The 18,591-nt window shown below is 43.4% G+C and overlaps 1 protein-coding gene across 4 annotated transcripts in view; it reads left to right on the top strand.

Annotated features, from left to right (window-relative positions):
- LOC135518050 (voltage-dependent N-type calcium channel subunit alpha-1B-like) overlaps positions 1-18,591 on the top strand; it is a 225,896-nt gene that overhangs the window by 154,447 nt on the left and 52,858 nt on the right. For all 4 annotated transcript variants that reach the window (XM_064942882.1, XM_064942884.1, XM_064942881.1 and 1 more), the window contains 7 exons: positions 2,327-2,439; positions 2,779-2,910; positions 12,062-12,134; positions 12,468-12,585; positions 12,910-12,977; positions 13,085-13,191; positions 15,329-15,391. In XM_064942882.1, the coding sequence (XP_064798954.1) occupies positions 2,327-2,439; positions 2,779-2,910; positions 12,062-12,134; positions 12,468-12,585; positions 12,910-12,977; positions 13,085-13,191; positions 15,329-15,391 (674 nt within the window). The remainder of the gene's footprint in view (positions 1-2,326; positions 2,440-2,778; positions 2,911-12,061; positions 12,135-12,467; positions 12,586-12,909; positions 12,978-13,084; positions 13,192-15,328; positions 15,392-18,591) is intronic.

Here is an 18,591-nt window from a genome sequence, read left to right as displayed (position 1 = left end):
ACTTGACTTACATGGCAACTGGATACATTTTTTATATGATAATTAAATGTTGAATTGTTTGATGTTAAATGTTGAATTGAATCAATTGATTGAATTGATTGGTCCTCTGTAGCTCAGTTGGTAGAGCATGGTGCTTGTAATGCCAGGATAGTGAGTTTGATTCTCCGGACCACCCATACATAAAATGAATGCACTCATGACTGTAAGTTGCTTGGGATCAAAGCGTCTGCGAAAAAGTATTTAGACCCCTTGACTTTTACCACATTTTGTTACGTTACAGCCTTATGCTAAAATTGATTAAATAAATAAAAATCCTCAGCAATCTACACACAATACCCCATAATACCCCATTAAAAACAGGTTCTTAATTTTTATTGCAAATGTATTAAAAACAAAAAACATAACTTATTGACATAAGTATTCAGACCCTTTGCTATGAGACTCGAAATTGAGCTCAGGTGCATCCTGTTTCCATGGATTATCCTTGATGGTTCTACAACTTGATTGGAGTCCACCTGTGGTAAATTCAATTGATTGTACATGATTTGGAAAGGCACACACCTATCTGTATAATGTTGACAGTTGATCAAAAAACCAAGCCATGAGGTCGAAGGAATTGTCCGTAGAGCTCCGAGACAGGATTGTGTTGAGGCACAGATCTGCGGAAGGGTACCAAAACATTTCTGCAATATTAAAGGTCCCCAAGAACACAATGGCCTCCATCATTCTTAAATGGAAGACGTTTGGAAGTCCCGGCCAAACTGAGCAATCGGGGGAGAAGGGCCTTGGTCAGGGAGGTGACCAAGGACCTGATGGTCACTCTGACAGAGCTCCAGAGTTCCTCTGTGGAGATAGGAGGACCTTCCAGAAGGACTACCATCTCTGCAGCACTCCACCAATCAGGTCTTTAAGGTAGAGTAGCCAGACGGAAGCCACTCCTCTGTAAAAGGCACATGACAGCCCTTTTGGAGTTTGCCAAAAGGCACCTAAAGACTCTCAGAACATGAGAAACAAGATTCTCTGATGAAACCAAGATTGAACTCTTTGGCCTGAATGCCAAGCATCACTTCTGAAGGGAACCTGGCACAATCCCTATGGTGAAGCATGGTGGTGGCAGCAGCATGCTGTGTGGATGTTTTTCAGCAGCAGGGACTGGGAGACTAGTCAGGATCGAAGCAAAGATGAACGGAGCAAAGTTCAGATAGCTCCTTGATGAAAACCTGCTCCACATTGCTCAGGACCTCAGACTGGGGTGAAGGTTTACCTTCCAACAGGACAACAGCCTTAAGCACACAGCAGAGAAAACACAGGAGTGGCTTCGGGAAAAGTCTCTGAATGTCTTTGAGTTGCCCAGGCAGATTCCAGACTTGAACTCAATCGAACATCTCTGGTGAGACCTGAAAATAGCTGTGCAGCGACACTCCCCATCCAACCTGACAGAGTTTGAGAGGATCTGCAGAGAAGAATAAGAGAAATTCCCCAAATACTGGTGTGCCAAGCTTGTAGCGTCATACCCAAGAAGCCTCGAGGCTGTAATCACTGCCAAAGGTGTTTCAACAAAGTACTGAGTAAAGGGTCTGAGTACTTATGTAAAAGTGATATTTCCGTTTGAAATGTTTAAGCAAAAAATGTATTCAATATTGTTTTTGCTTAGTCTTTATGGGGTATTGTATGTAGATTGATAGGGGGAAAAAGTAATCTTTAACATTTTAGAATAAGGTTGTAACTTACCAAAATGTGAAAAAAGTTGAGGGCTCTGTATACTTTCTGAAGGGACTGTGTGTATGTATACAGTACCAGTCAAAAGTTTGGACACACCTACTCATTCCAGGGTTTTTCTTAGTTGTTTTACTATTTTCCACATTGTAGAATAACTGACACAACTGATTGGCTCAAAGATGGAGATGGAAAGATGGAAATAAATTCCACAAATTAACTTTTAACAAAGCACAACTGTTAATTGAAATGCATTCCAGGTGACTACCTCATGAAGCTGGTTGAGAGAATGCCAATAGTCTGCAAAGCTGGCACCAAGGCAAACGGTGGCTACTTTGAAGAATCTCAAATATAAAATATATTTTGATTTGTTTAACAATTTTTTGGTTACTGCATGATTCCATGTGTTATTTCATGGTTTTGATGTCTTCGCAATTATTCTACAATGTAGAAAATAGTCAAATTAAGAAAAACCCTTGAATTAGTAGGTGTGTCCAAATTTTTGACTGGTAGTGTGTAATCAGTGACAGTGATTAGCTGCTGAGTAACAAGTAGTAGCTACTTTGTTACAGTAGCTCTTTCGCCTTTTCTCCTGTCCTCTTCTCCACAGGTGATAATAGGGAGTATACTTGAGGTGGTGTGGTCTATGATCAAACCAGGGGCATCCTATGGCATTAGTGTGCTGAGGGCTCTCCGTCTGCTCAGGTTATTCAAATTTACCAAGTGAGTGAACACACATTTCTCATACAAGATATCAACATACATTCAGAATCAAATGTGGTGACAATATGACAAATCTTTCCTCAGAGCAATGTTTAGCATTGTCCCACTCTGTCAGTCTATAATCCTATTAAAGTTAGATTGCATTCATTTTATACTCACTAGATTAGGCAATAATCATGTGATTCACAACAAAAATGGAAAATGTGGATCTATTTCCCGGTAGTACCACAATCAACCCTCCCACCATCCTTTCCTCCCTATATTCTCCTTGTCCATTCACCACTATCTCCATCTCTTTCTCTCTCTCTTCCTCCTTTCTCTTCTCTCTGCTTTTCCCAGGTACTGGAACTCCCTGAGGAACCTGGTAGTGTCTCTTCTCAACTCAATGAAGTCCATTATCAGCTTGCTCTTCCTCCTCTTCCTCTTCATCGTTGTCTTTGCCCTGCTGGGCATGCAGCTCTTCGGAGGACAGTGAGTATTCCCTACACACTCCTCAATGGAACCTGACCCTTGACCCCTAACTTTTCACCCCTGTCTCCTCTCTGATCCTACACACACCACACCTACCTACCTACCTGATCGCCTCTCTCTCTCTCTCTCTCTCTCTCTCTCTCTCTCTCTCTCTCTCTCTGTCTCTCTCTCTCTCTGTCTCTCTCTCTCTTTCTCTGTATCTCTGTCTCTGTCTCTAACCCCTGATCCAGCACTGCCGTGGTGGCAGACACATTGCCAGAGCAGGGACCGGCACAGCAGTGTAGCTTTAAAACTGGACTGTGTAAAACCTCCTGATCTGTGCTATGATGTGTTAATGAAAGGCCTGGCTCTAACCCAGCTCTGCCTGCCGACAGCCACAAACACACCATCTGGTGGGACACTGTTTATCATGTAGACCGGAGGCCAGCCAAAATACCTTCCTCATTGTTTAGTCTGGTTTACACAGTTTATGTTGTTGTTAGATTTTTACCTCAGCGCTCTGAGTCAAAATAAGCCTCCTTTCCCATTATATCCTCAACATTGTAGCAGGTAAGAGCTTAGAGCTCTTGAGGGAAACTCCTGTGCCATATTCTCAACTGGCCTTCGATAATGACGGCATTGGCGGGTGCTGCGCTCCAACTGGGCTATTTGGAGGGAGAAAGAGAGATGTTTGACATGGTCTCATGCTCATTTTAAACTGGCTGTCCCGTCATAATTGCCACGTTAGTCTAGGCTGATGGATATGTGTGAAAACACTCTGACATGCACATGGTGCTCAGCTGTTGGGCCACATGCCTATCGTGATGAGTCTGAATCCATTTTCCTATAATCACCTATGTTCCGACTCCTTATGAAAAGACATGGGAGACAGAGAAAAGGCATTAATAGACTTCTATATTTGGGCTCAGACAGTTAATGATTGAGTTGATTATACACTGCAGAGGTTGCATCCCTATCAGCCAGCCTCAGACAAATGTCTCATTAAAATCCAGGGAGGTAGGGAAAGTAAACGGTTTGAGAGAGCAGTCTCCTGCTCCACAGGGATTTGAATGTCTGCAGGACATAACTGCCTGCAGGAGATTTGTGAAAAGCTCAAATCAATTGCTCATATTTTTTATTTCACCTTTATTTCACCAGGTAGGCCAGTTTAGAACAAGTTCTCATTTACAACTGCGACTGTGCCAAGATAAAGCAAAGCAGTGTGACAAAAACAACAAGTTACACATGGGATAAACAAACGTACAGTCAATAACACAACAGAAGAAATTTATAAACAGTGTGTGCAAATGTAGTAAGGTTAGGGAGGTAAGGTAATAAATAGGCCATAGAGGCGAAATTATTACAATTTGGCATTAACACTGGAATGATAGATGTGCAGATGATGATGTGCAAGTAGAGATACTGGGGTGTAAAAGAGCAAAAAACCTAGGCGTTGAGTGATGATGAGAGAGGTTTTGTCACTGGAGGCACCAGTCGAGCCAGGAGAGATCTCCACATGTGTGTGTGGTAGGACAAAAGAGCTATCTAAGGCATGTTGATCGGGATTGAGGCCTCTACAGTGAAGAAGATCTAGCCGAGACAGCAGTAGACAAGGCATATCAAAATTAGAGAGAGGCATAAAGTAAATGGCGATGAATGGGCAGAGCGGGTCAGTTAGGTACATATAGGGCCGGAGTTCGAGGCTGGGGCCGACAGATAAACAAAATGAGGTACCGTGTCATTGAAACAGTCCAAGGGGCATCAGCTGTGTAGCCGAGTGATCATAGGGTTCAATGAACAGCAATAGGTGAGTCAGGGGGCCGTTCGGTAGTCACTACTACGCTAGGCAAGCGAGGGACACGGTGTTCAGAAAAACTAGCGGGCTGGGGCTAGCAGGTGGTTCTTCGGCGACATTGTAACGGAATAGCATGTTGAGAACACATCGGGCGATTACTTCGGCAGACCAGTCGTGATGGATCGGCGGGGTTCCTTGTCAACAGTAAAGGGTCCAGGCCAGTTGGCAAAATAGGTATTGTAGCCCTAGAATCAGCTGGTATATGGGCCTAGCTCGAGGCTAGCTCAAGGCTACTTGGTGCTTGCTTCGGGACAAAGGAGCTAGCTGCGATAATCCGGTGTAATGATCCAGAGCGGCAGAAATCCGGTGACGTGGTGGAGAGAATGGAATAAAAATAGCAGATCTGTTCTACATTGGGTGAGGTGGGTTGCAAGAAAGTATATTCAGTTAGTAGATAGAAATTGAGATGAAAATATATAAGAAAAAAAACAGCTATTTACACAGGATAAGACAAAGATAAACACATATCTGACTGCTACGCCATCTTGGAAATCAAATGCTCAAACCAAATGGTCATACGAACAATGGGGAGGATGGAAAGATAATGCAGTAGGAATTATTTTGGGGAGGATTGTGTTTAGTATTCATTTTTATTCACTTGTTGAAACCTGCCAAGTTGATGCAACTTGATTCCATTGATAAAGTAAGCTGAAATAACAAGGGATTTGTTTTTTAGATCCAACCAATTGTTTTCCCAGTGGTAGGCCCTTTCGTCTTAACTTCATTCTCATTGGTTTTATAGGATATTTTGTGGTTTTCATGTTAGATATAAACATTTGATTATTACTTACTCTATTAGATAGAGATGGTGTTTTATAGGTGTGCTTTGTATTGAATCCCTCACGTGTTTCAGGGAACCTCTCAAAACTCGAGTTTAGAGTTTGGCCACTTTAATGGAAGCGTATCCAACGCCTGCGTTCCCTTCTTGTTGTTAACTAGAGCATCTTCCTCCCATTCTCCACAGAGCAGAGCTATTGTCTCAGGCGGTGGGGGGTGGAGGAGGGGGTTGGGTGGCAGAATGCATCGCAGTGTATCAGAGCCTCCTCTCACAAGCCTCTGTTTGAGGATTGATTTAATGACGTCTCTGTAGATGCCTTGGGGGGCGAAACAACAACATCCAATCCCTATTATCAGAGTAAACACTGGAGTTCTGCACAGTGGCATCAGAGCATTCTGCCGCCACTGCCACCTGTGTGCCAACCTAGAAAGAGAAAGGGAACGAGGGAATAGGCTGCATATCTGCAGGTGGACAATCTAAAATTTACCACGCCGATGCTTAATATCTCTCTCACACACACCACCACCACCAATGGCTCTCTAAGCAGGGTACATGAGTTGTTTATAGAGCTGGCTGCTGTGGTAACCCTAGGTGCCCTTCTCCCCATCCAACCACCCCATACCTTCCTTCCTCTGAAGCTCTTCTTCTCACACGTCCCCATCACTTCCTCTGATGCTCTTCTCCTCACACGACCCCATCACTTCCTCTGATGCTCTTCTCCTCACACGACCCCATCACTTCCTCTGATGCTCTTCTCCTCACACGACCCCATCACTTCCTCTGATGCTCTTCTCCTCACATGACCCCATCACTTCCTCTGATGCTCTTCTCCTCACACGACCCCATCACTTCCTCTGATGCTCTTCTCCTCACACGACTCCATCACTTCCTATAATGCCCTTCCTCTCACACGTCCCCATCACTTCCTCTGATGCTCTTCTCCTCACACGACCCCATCACTTCCTCTGATGCTCTTCTCCTCACACGCCCCCATCACTTCCTATAATGCTCTTCCTCTCACACGTCCCCATCACTTCCTCTGATGCTCTTCTCCTCACATGACCCCATCACTTCCTCTGATGCTCTTCTCCTCACACGACCCCATCACTTCCTATAATGCTCTTCCTCTCACACGTCCCCATCCCTTCCTCTGATGCTCTTCTCCTCACACGACCCCATCACTTCCTCTGATGCTCTTCTCCTCACATGACCCCATCACTTCCTCTGATGCTCTTCTCCTCACACGACCCCATCACTTCCTATAATGCTCTTCCTCTCACACGACTCCATCACTTCCTCTGATGCTCTTCTCCTCACACGACCCCATCACTTCCTATAATGCCCTTCCTCTCACACGTCCCCATCACTTCCTCTGATGCTCTTCTCCTCACACGACCCCATCCCTTCCTCTGATGCTCTTCTCCTCACACGGCCCCATCACCTCCTATAATGCACTTCCTCTCACACGTCCCCATCACTTCCTCTGATGCTCTTCTCCTCACACGACCCCATCACTTCCTCTGATGCTCTTCTCCTCACATGGCCCCATCACTTCCTCTGATGCTCTTCTCCTCACACGACCCCATCACTTCCTCTGATGCTCTTCTCCTCACATGGCCCCATCACTTCCTCTGATGCTCTTCTCCTCACATGACCCCATCACTTCCTCGGATGCTCTTCTCCTCACACGACCCCATCACTTCCTATAATGCTCTTCCTCTCACACGTCCCCATCCCTTCCTCTGATGCTCTTCTCCTCATACGACCCCATCACTTCCTCTGATGCTCTTCTCCTCACACGTCCCCATCACTTCCTCTGATGCTCTTCTCCTCACATGACCCCATCACTTCCTCTGATGCTCTTCTCCTCACACGACCCCATTACTTCCTCTGATGCTCTTCTCCTCACACGACCCCATCACTTCCTATAATGCTCTTCCTCTCACACGTCCCCATCACTTCCTCTGATGCTCTTCTCCTCACACGACCCCATCACTTCCTCTGATGCTCTTCTCCTCACACGACCCCATCACTTCCTATAATGCTCTTCCTCTCACACGTCCCCATCACTTCCTCTGATGCGCTTCTCCTCACACGACCCCATCACTTCCTCTGTTGCTCTTCTCCTCACACGGCCCCATCACTTCCTATAATGCTCTTCTCCTCACACGTCCCCATCACTTCCTCTGATGCTCTTCTCCTCACATGACCCCATCACTTCCTCTGATGCTCTTCTCCTCACACGACCCCATTACTTCCTCTGATGCTCTTCTCCTCACACGACCCCATTACTTCCTCTGATGCTCTTCTCCTCACACGACCCCATCACTTCCTCTGATGCTCTTCTCCTCACACGACCCCATTACTTCTTCTGATGCTCTTCTCCTCACACGACCCCATTACTTCCTCTGATGCTCTTCTCCTCACACGACCCCATTACTTCCTCTGATGCTCTTCTCCTCACACGACCCCATTACTTCCTCTGATGCTCTTCTCCTCACATGACCCCATCACTTCCTCTGATGCTCTTCTCCTCACACGACCCCATCACTTCCTCTGATGCTCTTCTCCTCACACGTCCCCAACACTTCCTCTGATGCTCTTCTCCTCACACGACCCCATTACTTCCTCTGATGCTCTTCTCCTCACATGACCCCATCACTTCCTCTGATGCTCTTCTCCTCACACGACCCCATCACTTCCTCTGATGCTCTTCTCCTCACACGTCCCCAACACTTCCTCTGATGCTCTTCTCCTCACACGACCCCATCACTTCCTCTGATGCTCTTCTCCTCACACGACCCCATCACTTCTGCTCACACTTTGTCCTCTCACATCCCCATCACTTCCATCCTGATGCTCTTCTCCTCACATGACCCCATCACTTCCTCTGATGCTCTTCTCCTCACACGACCCCATCACTTCCATCCTGACATTTCTTTACCATAGCATGTACTTGAACATGTTTAAATTGACCAATTCAGCACATTTGGGCAAGCTCCTGGCAGACCTGATACAAAATATTGTGCAGTAATGTAATTCTTCACTGGATCAGTCTGAAACGTTGCACACACACTGCTGCCATCTGGCGACCAAAATCTAAATTATACCTAGACTCCTATCTGAAAGTATGGCCTTTCTCTTGCATTTCAAAGATGATGGAACATAAATAAGTGCATGTTTTTTGTTTGTATTATCTTTTACGAGATCTAATATGTTATATTCTCCTACACTCATTTCACATTTCCACAAACTTCAAAGTGTTTCCTTTCAAATGGTATCAAGAACATGCATATCTTTGCTTTAGATCCTGAACTACAGGCAGTTAGATTTGGATATGTAATTTTAGGTGAAAATGTAAAAAAAAAAGGTACGATCCTTAAGAGTGCCTTTGAATGGGGTATGGTAGTAGGTGCCAGGCGCACCGGTTTATGTCAAGAACTGCAACACTGCTTGGTGTATCAAGAATGGTCCACAATCAATAGACCATTTATTTTGCTATTGTTCTCTGGTAGCCTGTTTCTGATAATCTGTAGATTATATTCGATTAGATAGATTGAAATTGTGCATTAAACATCATAGCATAATTGAAAGATAGGTGTTGTGTAGAAACACGAAGTGGGTGTCCCAGCAGAGATAGATGGGATGAGCTAAGGGAAGCTGTGGGTGACCAGCAGAGATAGATGGGATGGGCTGAGGGAAGCTGAAGTTTGTTATGTTGAATTGGAGACAAGTGGGAGTGGAGTTGCTGTGTGAGAGAGAGAATGATGGTCAAAAAATAAAGGGGAAAAAGTCTAAATGAAACATAATAAAAGTACATTTGAATGACACTAAGTGGCAGTGTTTTTACAACTAATGCCGGTTTGCCTGAGGCTGATGCCGTGCAAGTGTTTGTACACATGCATATACACACACTCTCATTCAAATAAACACATACAAGAACACGCACATACACGTAATAGTGCCAGACATGCACACAAACATTTAAAGTTGGCATTGCTGGTATGATTTCAGTTGTCCTTGATGTCCATTTTTTTGCATTGTTGTTTGCTGTTTTCTTCTGTCTTCTCCTTTTTTCTCTTTAGATCATTCTCCTGGTTGTGGGGGTGGAGAATGGAATTAATTGTATTTTTATTTTTCCCGGGGGGGAGGGGAGAGTCTCGAATGGTTGAGGGACAGCTGTTGGGGAACTGTGGAGGGTTCTTGGAGGGTTTGGGTTTCACAAGATTGTGATCATGAAAAAGGAAATTATGACATATTTCATATCACATATCATATCATGCACACACACACACCCTCACACATAAGGATGGCTCTGTTGCAGATAGACTGATACATGTTTGATAGTGTCTTGATGCTGGATTGTTTGTCCTTCATGTTCTAATACTTTAATGTTACCCCTTCCTTGTGTTTTATGTAATAAATAATTATATATAATAACAAATAGAATGGTCCACCACCCAAAGGACATCCAGCCAACTGTACACAACTGTGGGAAGCATTGGAGGCAACATGGGCCAACACCCCTGTGGAACACCTTTGACACCTTGTCATTCCGCAATGAATTGAGGCTGTTCTGAGGGAAAAAGGGGGGTGGGGGGGTGCAACGCAATATTAGGAAGGTGTTCCAAATGTTTGTTATACTCAGTGTAGGACTCTATGTAACTGCTATTGCAAGTGCTAAGGTAAGTCCATCAACATTGTTCTGATGGATATTGCTATTGTTCAACAATTGACAAAACTGTATGAAAAAAAGTGCTCCTATGAAAATATGTATCTTCTCTGAACACTGTATGAAGTGTAGAAAACAAATGATCAGTTTGTTGCAGGGGACGGTAAGCATTTGACCGTGTTAGAATTGAAGGATCATCATAGGTAGCATGTATCTATAAAATGGGGTTTGTGGTAAGGTCATGGATAATACTTGGGCATACTTGGGCATGTCTTATTGCTTATTGCTTACAGCCCATGTTATTTATTTAGTCAATTTAAAAGTATCTGTTTTTAACCTCTATTCCGCTGAGCTTTGCATTGACTGTAATTGAGGAGTTTGACCTGTCTTGTTTTGTGTAATAACTATAGTCACAGCTACAGACACACAGCTACCTCTGATGTGCAGGTCTCTTCTGAATGTCCTCATTCTGCACGATACCATGTAGATTGTTCAGGCGTCACATCAGGAATGCTGTAAAGGTTGGAGCTATGGAGCTGTGTGGCTCCCTCCATGGTGGCTTGTGTTTCCTGGTGTTGCATGGCTCTGTATTATTTAATGACATATATAACAACCTTCACCGCCATCTCTGAAACCACTCCTCACCTGAAGCCTCGGAATGCACAGTGTCGATCCCCACATTCTCTCAGAACTCTATTGTACCTGTGTATAACATTATACAAGGTTCTGTTGGTGTGTGTAGGAGTGTGTGTGTGTAAAGGTTTCAAAGAGCAGGTTTGACATAGAGAGTCAGACAGAGAGATAGAGACTGTAATGTAACTGTCACAAGGTACAGTAACAATGTGAATGCCTGGGTCTTGAACTCTGAGTTTCTTCTCCTAATTATGTCTACATCATACTGTCAAATCAAATCTTATTTGTCACATGGCCCGAATACAACAGGTGTAGACCTTACTGTGAAATGCTTACTTACAAGACCTTAACCATACAATGCAGAAAAATAAGAATTAAGAAAATATTTATAAAATTAACTAAAGTAAAAAATAAAAAAGCAACAATAACGACGCCATATACAGGGGGTACCAAGAGTACCAAGAGTACCAGGAGTACCAAGGGTATCAAGAGTACCAAGAGTTCCAAGAGTACCAAGAGTACCAAGGGTACCAAGAGTATCAAGAGTACCAAGGGTACCAAGAGTATCAAGAGTACCAAGGGTACCAAGGGTATCAAGAGTACCAAGAGTTCCAAGAGTACCAAGGGTACCAAGGGTACCAAGAGTATCAAGAGTACCAAGAGTACCAAGGGTACCAAGAGTACCAAAAGTACCAAGGGTACCAAGAGTATCAAGGGTACCAAGGGTACCAAGAGTACCAAGAGTACCAAGGGTACCAAGAGTACCAAGAGTACCAAGAGTTCCAAGAGTACCAAGGGTACCAAGAGTACCAAGAGTACCAAGGGTACCAAGAGTACCAAGAGTACCAAGGGTACCAAGGGTACCAAGAGTACCAAGAGTACCAAGAGTACCAAGAGTGTGCATATTATGTGTATTTGTACTGATAAACAGCAGGATGGAGATCTGTTGTTGCATTGAATTAGTTATAACTGTTTATTTGTTGGAGAAGAGTATGTCTGCCAGATGATATCAGTTGGCAAACATGAAGTAATTCAGGGTTGTTGTAGCATATCCAATGACTGCAAATGCTATGATACTGAATTTACACATTTAAACTGCTGTGACCATAAAATGCACTATGCTCAAACCTACATGTAGATGGAAACCCATGTATCTGATTCTGAACATCCTGCCTGTCCTCTCTCAGGCCAAATGTCTTCTATTTGACTCAATCTGTCCATTCCTTTCTCCAAGGTTTAATTTTGAAGAGGAGACGCCGACGACCAACTTCGACACTTTCCCCGCGGCCATTCTCACCGTCTTCCAGGTACTCGGTCTCTTCTTCTCTCCATTTAATGAACCAACTAATTTGGCTTTTCACTCTGGAGCTCTATCCTTCGGAATGTTGGACTAGATTAAATAATTGTGTTTTGAACTAAGATAATTTGCAATTAGTGGAATTTGTTGGTCTAACTACTTTTTGTCTCTGTCTCCAAATTACTCATCTTTCTGTTAGCCTGTGTTATACTTGTATTTAAAGTATTAATTGTTGAAATGTTGACCCTACATTATAACTAAATATTTTGTATTCTTCATTTCATACACTGAACAACTCCCCCAAAAACTAAATTTTCTTTTCTATCTCAACGGCCAATGGCAGATTTTGACTGGCGAGGATTGGAACGCAGTGATGTATCATGGTATTGAGTCCCAGGGGGGCGTACGGCGGGGGATGTTCTCCTCGGTCTACTTCATCGTCCTCACACTCTTTGGAAACTGTATCCTCTCTGACTCTCCGAGTTGTGCCACTGCATGGATATCAGAGATTTCATCTGCATGAAATATTCATATAGTTAAATATAAATATCTCATGTCAAGTGCTGCAATGAGAGCTGTAAACTTTGACAAATTATTTCCGTGGGGGGGGGGCATGCTCCTGGACCCCCTTAGGAGGGTTCCCCCAGTGAATTCTGTCCATTTCAACCTCGCACATTTCCACCACATCCGGTCTGTTGCTGATGCTTGCTTGCAATGCACCACGGCTTAGCCGTTAAATCCACTAAAATTGTGTTAAAGTTTTTCCTGAGCTTAGTTCCAACCAGACACGCTCCTGAATGTCTTCTTAGCTATCGCCGTCGACAACCTCGCCAATGCACAGGAGCTCACCAAGGTAAGTTTGATGAACCCACAGAACCACATTCTACCCAGGGAACTTTAAAGAACAATTCTGAATAAAATGACCCCTGGTAACCCATCCCTTATGGTTTATTGATCCAGGATGAGGAGAAGCAGGAGGAAGAAGCCAATAAGAAGCTGGCCCTGCAGAAGGCCATGGAGGTGAAGGAGGTCAGCCCCATGTCAGCAGCCAACATCTCTATCGCTGCGTAAGTCGCCCACCCCCCACCCCCATGTTCTCTAAACATGTTGTTTCCTGTGTCCCCTCCCATTCTGACACCAGCCTGTCGCTATATTGTCAAGTATCAGATATAGCTGGTTCTGCACATGCTGTTGGTGTCTTGGCTCTGATCACTGTCTCTCAATGTGTCTCTGTTGGGATTATCGCCTCTGTCCATTTGCATTCTCCTAACTACACAATTGACATGTCTGGCATGTTTCTGTCTACGTGTGTGTGCTTTGACGATGATCCTTCTCTTTCTGACAGGAGTAGATGATTGATCTGAAACAGATCTCCAGTCAGCAGCAGTTTCTCTGATTGGCCTTTCAGTCTTATTTCGTGATCATCAATACAACTGATTCATGCATTAGAGTCTGATGGAGTCAATCAGAACATTGTCAACATCAGCAATCTCCTATAACCTATTTACTGTATCTAACCAAGCAGCCATGCCCTCTCTCCACTGGAATTGGCTATAGGACTAATTCTTGAATTGTGTCATTTTCAGCATTAGGGATGCCATTATGTACTAGGTAAAGATGAGCTCTATTGACAACAGTACTCTATAAAGAATATTGACAAAACATTTTGACAGTCAATAAGTCATTGGTTTGTACATGACAATGCATCAGTAATGTCATTCTCAGCCCATGTGGGACACATCATCTATTAGATGTTTATGACATGTCCTCTGTGTCCTGCCTGTGAGCCCAATGACCCGGGCACATATTGAAAAATACCCTCAGAGTAGCAGTTTTGATTTAGGATCCTTTTAGCCTTTACCACCATAATGAATAAGATAATATGGATAGGAGCGACCTGGTCCAAGATCAGCACTACTTTGAGATGCTTTGTGGATACGAGTCTAGGTCAGAATGGTGGTTAGTTTCAGAAAACAGATCTTTGAAAGAATGAATTCATCTCTCATGGACAGATGACCAAATTACACACTATTTTAGTTCTTAGTCAACCAAGATGAATAATGAATAAACACATTTTAGATTGACAGTAGCCTACTGTATCAAACCTGATGATTGCTTTTGAAGATGGATTTGCCATAAATAGCCACTTGTTTTATCTGTGCTTGTTACGTCCGTTGTTGGAATGAGACCAAGGCACATCTTTCTTTATTTTGATGAACACAAAAAAAAAAAAAAAAAGATACACGAACGTACCGTTCTGCAGGCTACACAGTAACTGTACAAAAACAAGATCCCACAAACTAGGGTGGAAAACAGGCCGCCTAAGTATGATCCCCAATCAGAGACAACGATAGACAGCTGCCTCTGATTGGGAACCATACCCGGCCAACAAAGAAATAAAACACATTTGCCCACCCAAGTCACACCCTGACCTAACCAAATAGAGAATAACAAAGGCTCTCTAAGGTCAGGGCATGACAGTGTACACTGAATTGTATCTTTTTAACATAGAATGATTAAACCTTAATGAGGTTAATTTGTCAGTCTATTTCAAAGCTATGTTGATCCAGGCCATTTCTGAGGAAATGTTTTATTTTTAGATATCTGCATAATGTGCAAAAAGGCTTTTTACTTTTGATTAAGGGAATCCATAATTGTCTTTTATTCACAAAGGTAATCATGATGTTTTTTAAACAAAGACCATTGTCTGTTTGATTGAAAATGTCACTCTTACGTTTGAAAGGCTTTGTAAACCCATTGTGTATTGAACTTTGCAAATCCACTTTGATACCATTTCTTTAATTGCATTGACTTGAGTGTTATTTCTTCTGAAAATGTTCAGTTTTATGTCTTTGGTAACACTTCAGTGAAGGGGTTTAGTAACAATAAATATTTGCACCCCTCGTAGTCACTTGAACACAGTATGTAACAGTGTGTGGTGTACAGCACTACAAAGTACAGTACTACAAACTATCTATACGGTATAGTGTACACTACCCCTACTGCTGAAGTGTTAACCACTATTGTAGTTGTTGCTCTGTTGGACTAGTCCTTCTTGTTCGTGGAGGGGACAGGTGGACAGACAGGCAGGCAGGCAGGCAGACAGACACTTTATGGAGTCCACCTCTCCCCATCACATCCTTTTGGTTTGTGTCTCATTCTTTCTTTCTTTTTGTTTTTATTGTTTTTGTTCTGAATGTGCAGTTTTGTAAAGCAAAATCGAGATGCACTCTCTCGCAGCTCGTCCGTCTCCAGCGTGCATTCACCGTGAGTTTTTGCTCTCTGTTACAATGTTACAATATTTTTACGCCCTCTCCTCTCCTTCCCCGTCTTCTCGCCCATACCTGCCTCCTCCTGCTTCCCCTTTCGCCTTGATCCTCCTCTCCTTTCCCCCCTCTTCCTCGCCCCATCCACTTCTCCATCTCTTCCTTCCCCTCCTCCTCCACCTCGCCTTCCAATCCCTCTATTAAATCACTCTCTCCATTCTTGTGATCCTTCCAGTCTTCCCAGAGTGTTGAGATACGCTTGAAACTGTAGAACCCAGTGGTGGCTCACTGGTGGCTCTCATTATAGATTGAGATTTCAAATAATAATACTTGTCTTATTTACTGAAGTTAAGGCAACTGTGTGTGTGCGTGAGTGTAAATGCAGGTGCGTAAATGCATGTATGTGTGTAAATGTGTGTGAGCGTGACTTGAGTGTGTGTGTGTGTGTTTCTGAATACTGAATATTTCATTGTGCATAGCACCAGCTTTCGTCTCCACTGTGTTGACATCTGAAATGATGAGAGTTTAACCTGAGCTTTTGTGAATAATTGCTATATAAATATTAAATGTCTTGGAGCACGGTCAATTCCCAAGACATTTTGTCAGTTTTACAGCTTGTGTTTTTTATGCCCCAGGGTTTCACTTCTTCAACACACTGGGTGAGGACCAAACGAATTATAGTACAGTAGCCAAGGGGTCGTATGCCATACTAGACAAATCAAATAAAGTGAAACATAGCATTACGTTGATTTAACCTCTGACCTCTTTGAAATTACATGAATTTGGCTTCATAATTTTTGCCAATTAGTAACAACTCTCATTTCGAAACGTTGTGGTGTTGTTGTTGCTAAACTGTGTGTATGTTTCTATCTTGTCCACTGTAATCTCTCTCTCATACCAAAATCACAGCTTACATTATTTGTCTATGCCTTGCATACTTGTTTGTCTGTCTGTCTATTGCTTTTGTTGTCTGTTTTATCTATTCCCCTGCCTGTTGAGTCTTGAGTTACAGGTGACACAAAGAATGCAATTGGAGGTGTACCTGTGGATGTATTTCAAGGCCTACCTTCAAACTCAGTGCTTCTTTGCTTGACATCATTAGAAAATCAAAAGAAATCAGCCAAGACCTCAGAAAAAAATTGTAGACCTCCACAAGTCTGGTTGACCCTTTGGGAGCAATTTCCAAATGCCTGAAGGTACCACGTTCATCTGTACAAACAATAGTATGCAAGTGTAAACACCATGGGACCACGCAGCTGTCACACCGCTCAGGAAGGAGATGCGTTCTGTCGTACTTTGGTGCGAAAGGTGCAAATCAATGCCAGAATAACAGCAAAGGACCTTGTGAAGATGCTGGAGGAAACAGGTACAAAAGTATCTATATCCACAGTAAAAACGAGTCCTATATCGACATAACCTTAAAGGCCGTTCAGCAAGGAAGAAGTCACTGCTCCAAAACCACCATAGAAAAGCCAGACTACAGTTTGCAACTGTACATGCGGACAAAGATCGTACTTTCTGGAGAAATGTCCTCTGGTCTGATGAAACAAAAATAGAACTGTTTGGCCCAAAATTACCATTGTTATGTTTGGAGGAAAAAGGGGGAGGCTTGCAAGCCGAAGAACAACATCCCAACCGTGAAGCACGGGGGTGGCAGCATCATGTTGTGGGGGTGCTTTGCTGCAGGAGGGACTGGTGCACTTCACAAAATAGATGGCATCATGAAGGAGGAAAATTACGTGGATATATTGAAGCAATATCTCAAGACATCAGTCAGGAAGTTAAAGCTTGGTCGCAAATGGGTCTTCCAAATGGACAATGACCCCAAGCATACTTCCAAAGTTGTGGCAAAAGTCAAGGTATTGGAGTGGCCATCACAAAGCTCTGACCTCAATCCTATAGAACATTTTTGGGCAGAACTGAAAAAGCGTGTGCGAGCAAGGAGGCTTACAAACCTGTTACACCAGCTCTGTCATGAGGAATGGGCCAAAATTCACCCAACTTATTGTGGGAAGCTTGTGGAAGGCTACCCGAAAAGTTTAACCCAAGTTAAACAATTTAAAGGCAATGCTACCAAATGCTAATTGAGTGTATGTAAACTTCTGACCCACTGGGAATGTGATGAAAGAAATTAAAGTTAAAATAAATCATTCTATCAACTATTATTCTGACATTTCACATTCTTAAAATAAATTGGTGATCCTATCTGACCTAAGACAGGGAGTTTTTACAAGCATTAAATGTCAGGAATTGTGGAAAAACTAAGTTGAAATGTATTTGGCTAAGGTCTATGTAAACTTCCGACTTCAACTGTATATTCATACACAGAGTCATACAGTCAAAAACATGTGTACATAGAAACCATCTGAAATGATTCCTTCGGGCCTCCCGAGTGGCACTGCATTCTCAGGCACTGCATCACAGTGCTTCAGGCATCACTACAGACCCTGCTTTGATCCCAGGCTGTGTCACAACCGGCTGTGAACTGGAGTACCAAAGGGCGGTGCACAATTGGCCCAGCGTTGTCCGGGTTAGAGGAGGGTTTGGCCAGGGGGGCTTTACTTGGTTCATCGCGCTCTAGCGACTCCTTGTGGCAGGCCGGGCTCCTGCAGGCTGTCTTTAGTCATCAGTTGAACAGTGTTTCCTCTGACACATTGGTGCGGCTGGCTTCCGGGTTAAGCGAGCAGGTGTTAAGAAGTGCGGCATGGCGGGTCATGTTTCGGAGGACTCATGACTCGACCTTCACCTCTCCTGAACCTATTGGAGAGTTGCAGCGATGAGACAGGCTCGTAATTGGATATCACAAAATTTTTGAGAAAAAGGAGGTACATTTTTTAAAAAGTATATCATATCCCATGGCAGGAAGAACAAAGGGTTACTTGCCTTGAAATCTATATTTCCCTCCCATCTTCATTCTAATCCACTAGATTTTGACCTTGGTATGAAGTTAATGTAAAACCTAGCCTTTGTCTGAATCCAGACCCATTTTTCCTGTTCTGTGTTTATTCAAGTGTTCTAGTTTGTTAGGCATGTTAGCTTACCATTAAGAGAGTAAAGGAACTAGGAGATCAACGTGAGGTATTTTCAGCTGCTGGTATGAGAGGATGGAGATGAAAGCTAGCTTCCCCCATTATGCAGGTCAGGACTGGCTGCTCACAATACTGGAGAATTATCAACTGTTGTCATCTACAGTACTAACTC

Source organism: Oncorhynchus masou, chromosome 28 (genome assembly GCF_036934945.1).
Source record: "Oncorhynchus masou masou isolate Uvic2021 chromosome 28, UVic_Omas_1.1, whole genome shotgun sequence".
Taxonomy (NCBI): Eukaryota; Metazoa; Chordata; class Actinopteri; order Salmoniformes; family Salmonidae; genus Oncorhynchus; species Oncorhynchus masou.
The sequence above is the reverse complement of the archived record's forward strand: the minus strand, read 5'-3'. Positions and strand labels throughout refer to the sequence as shown.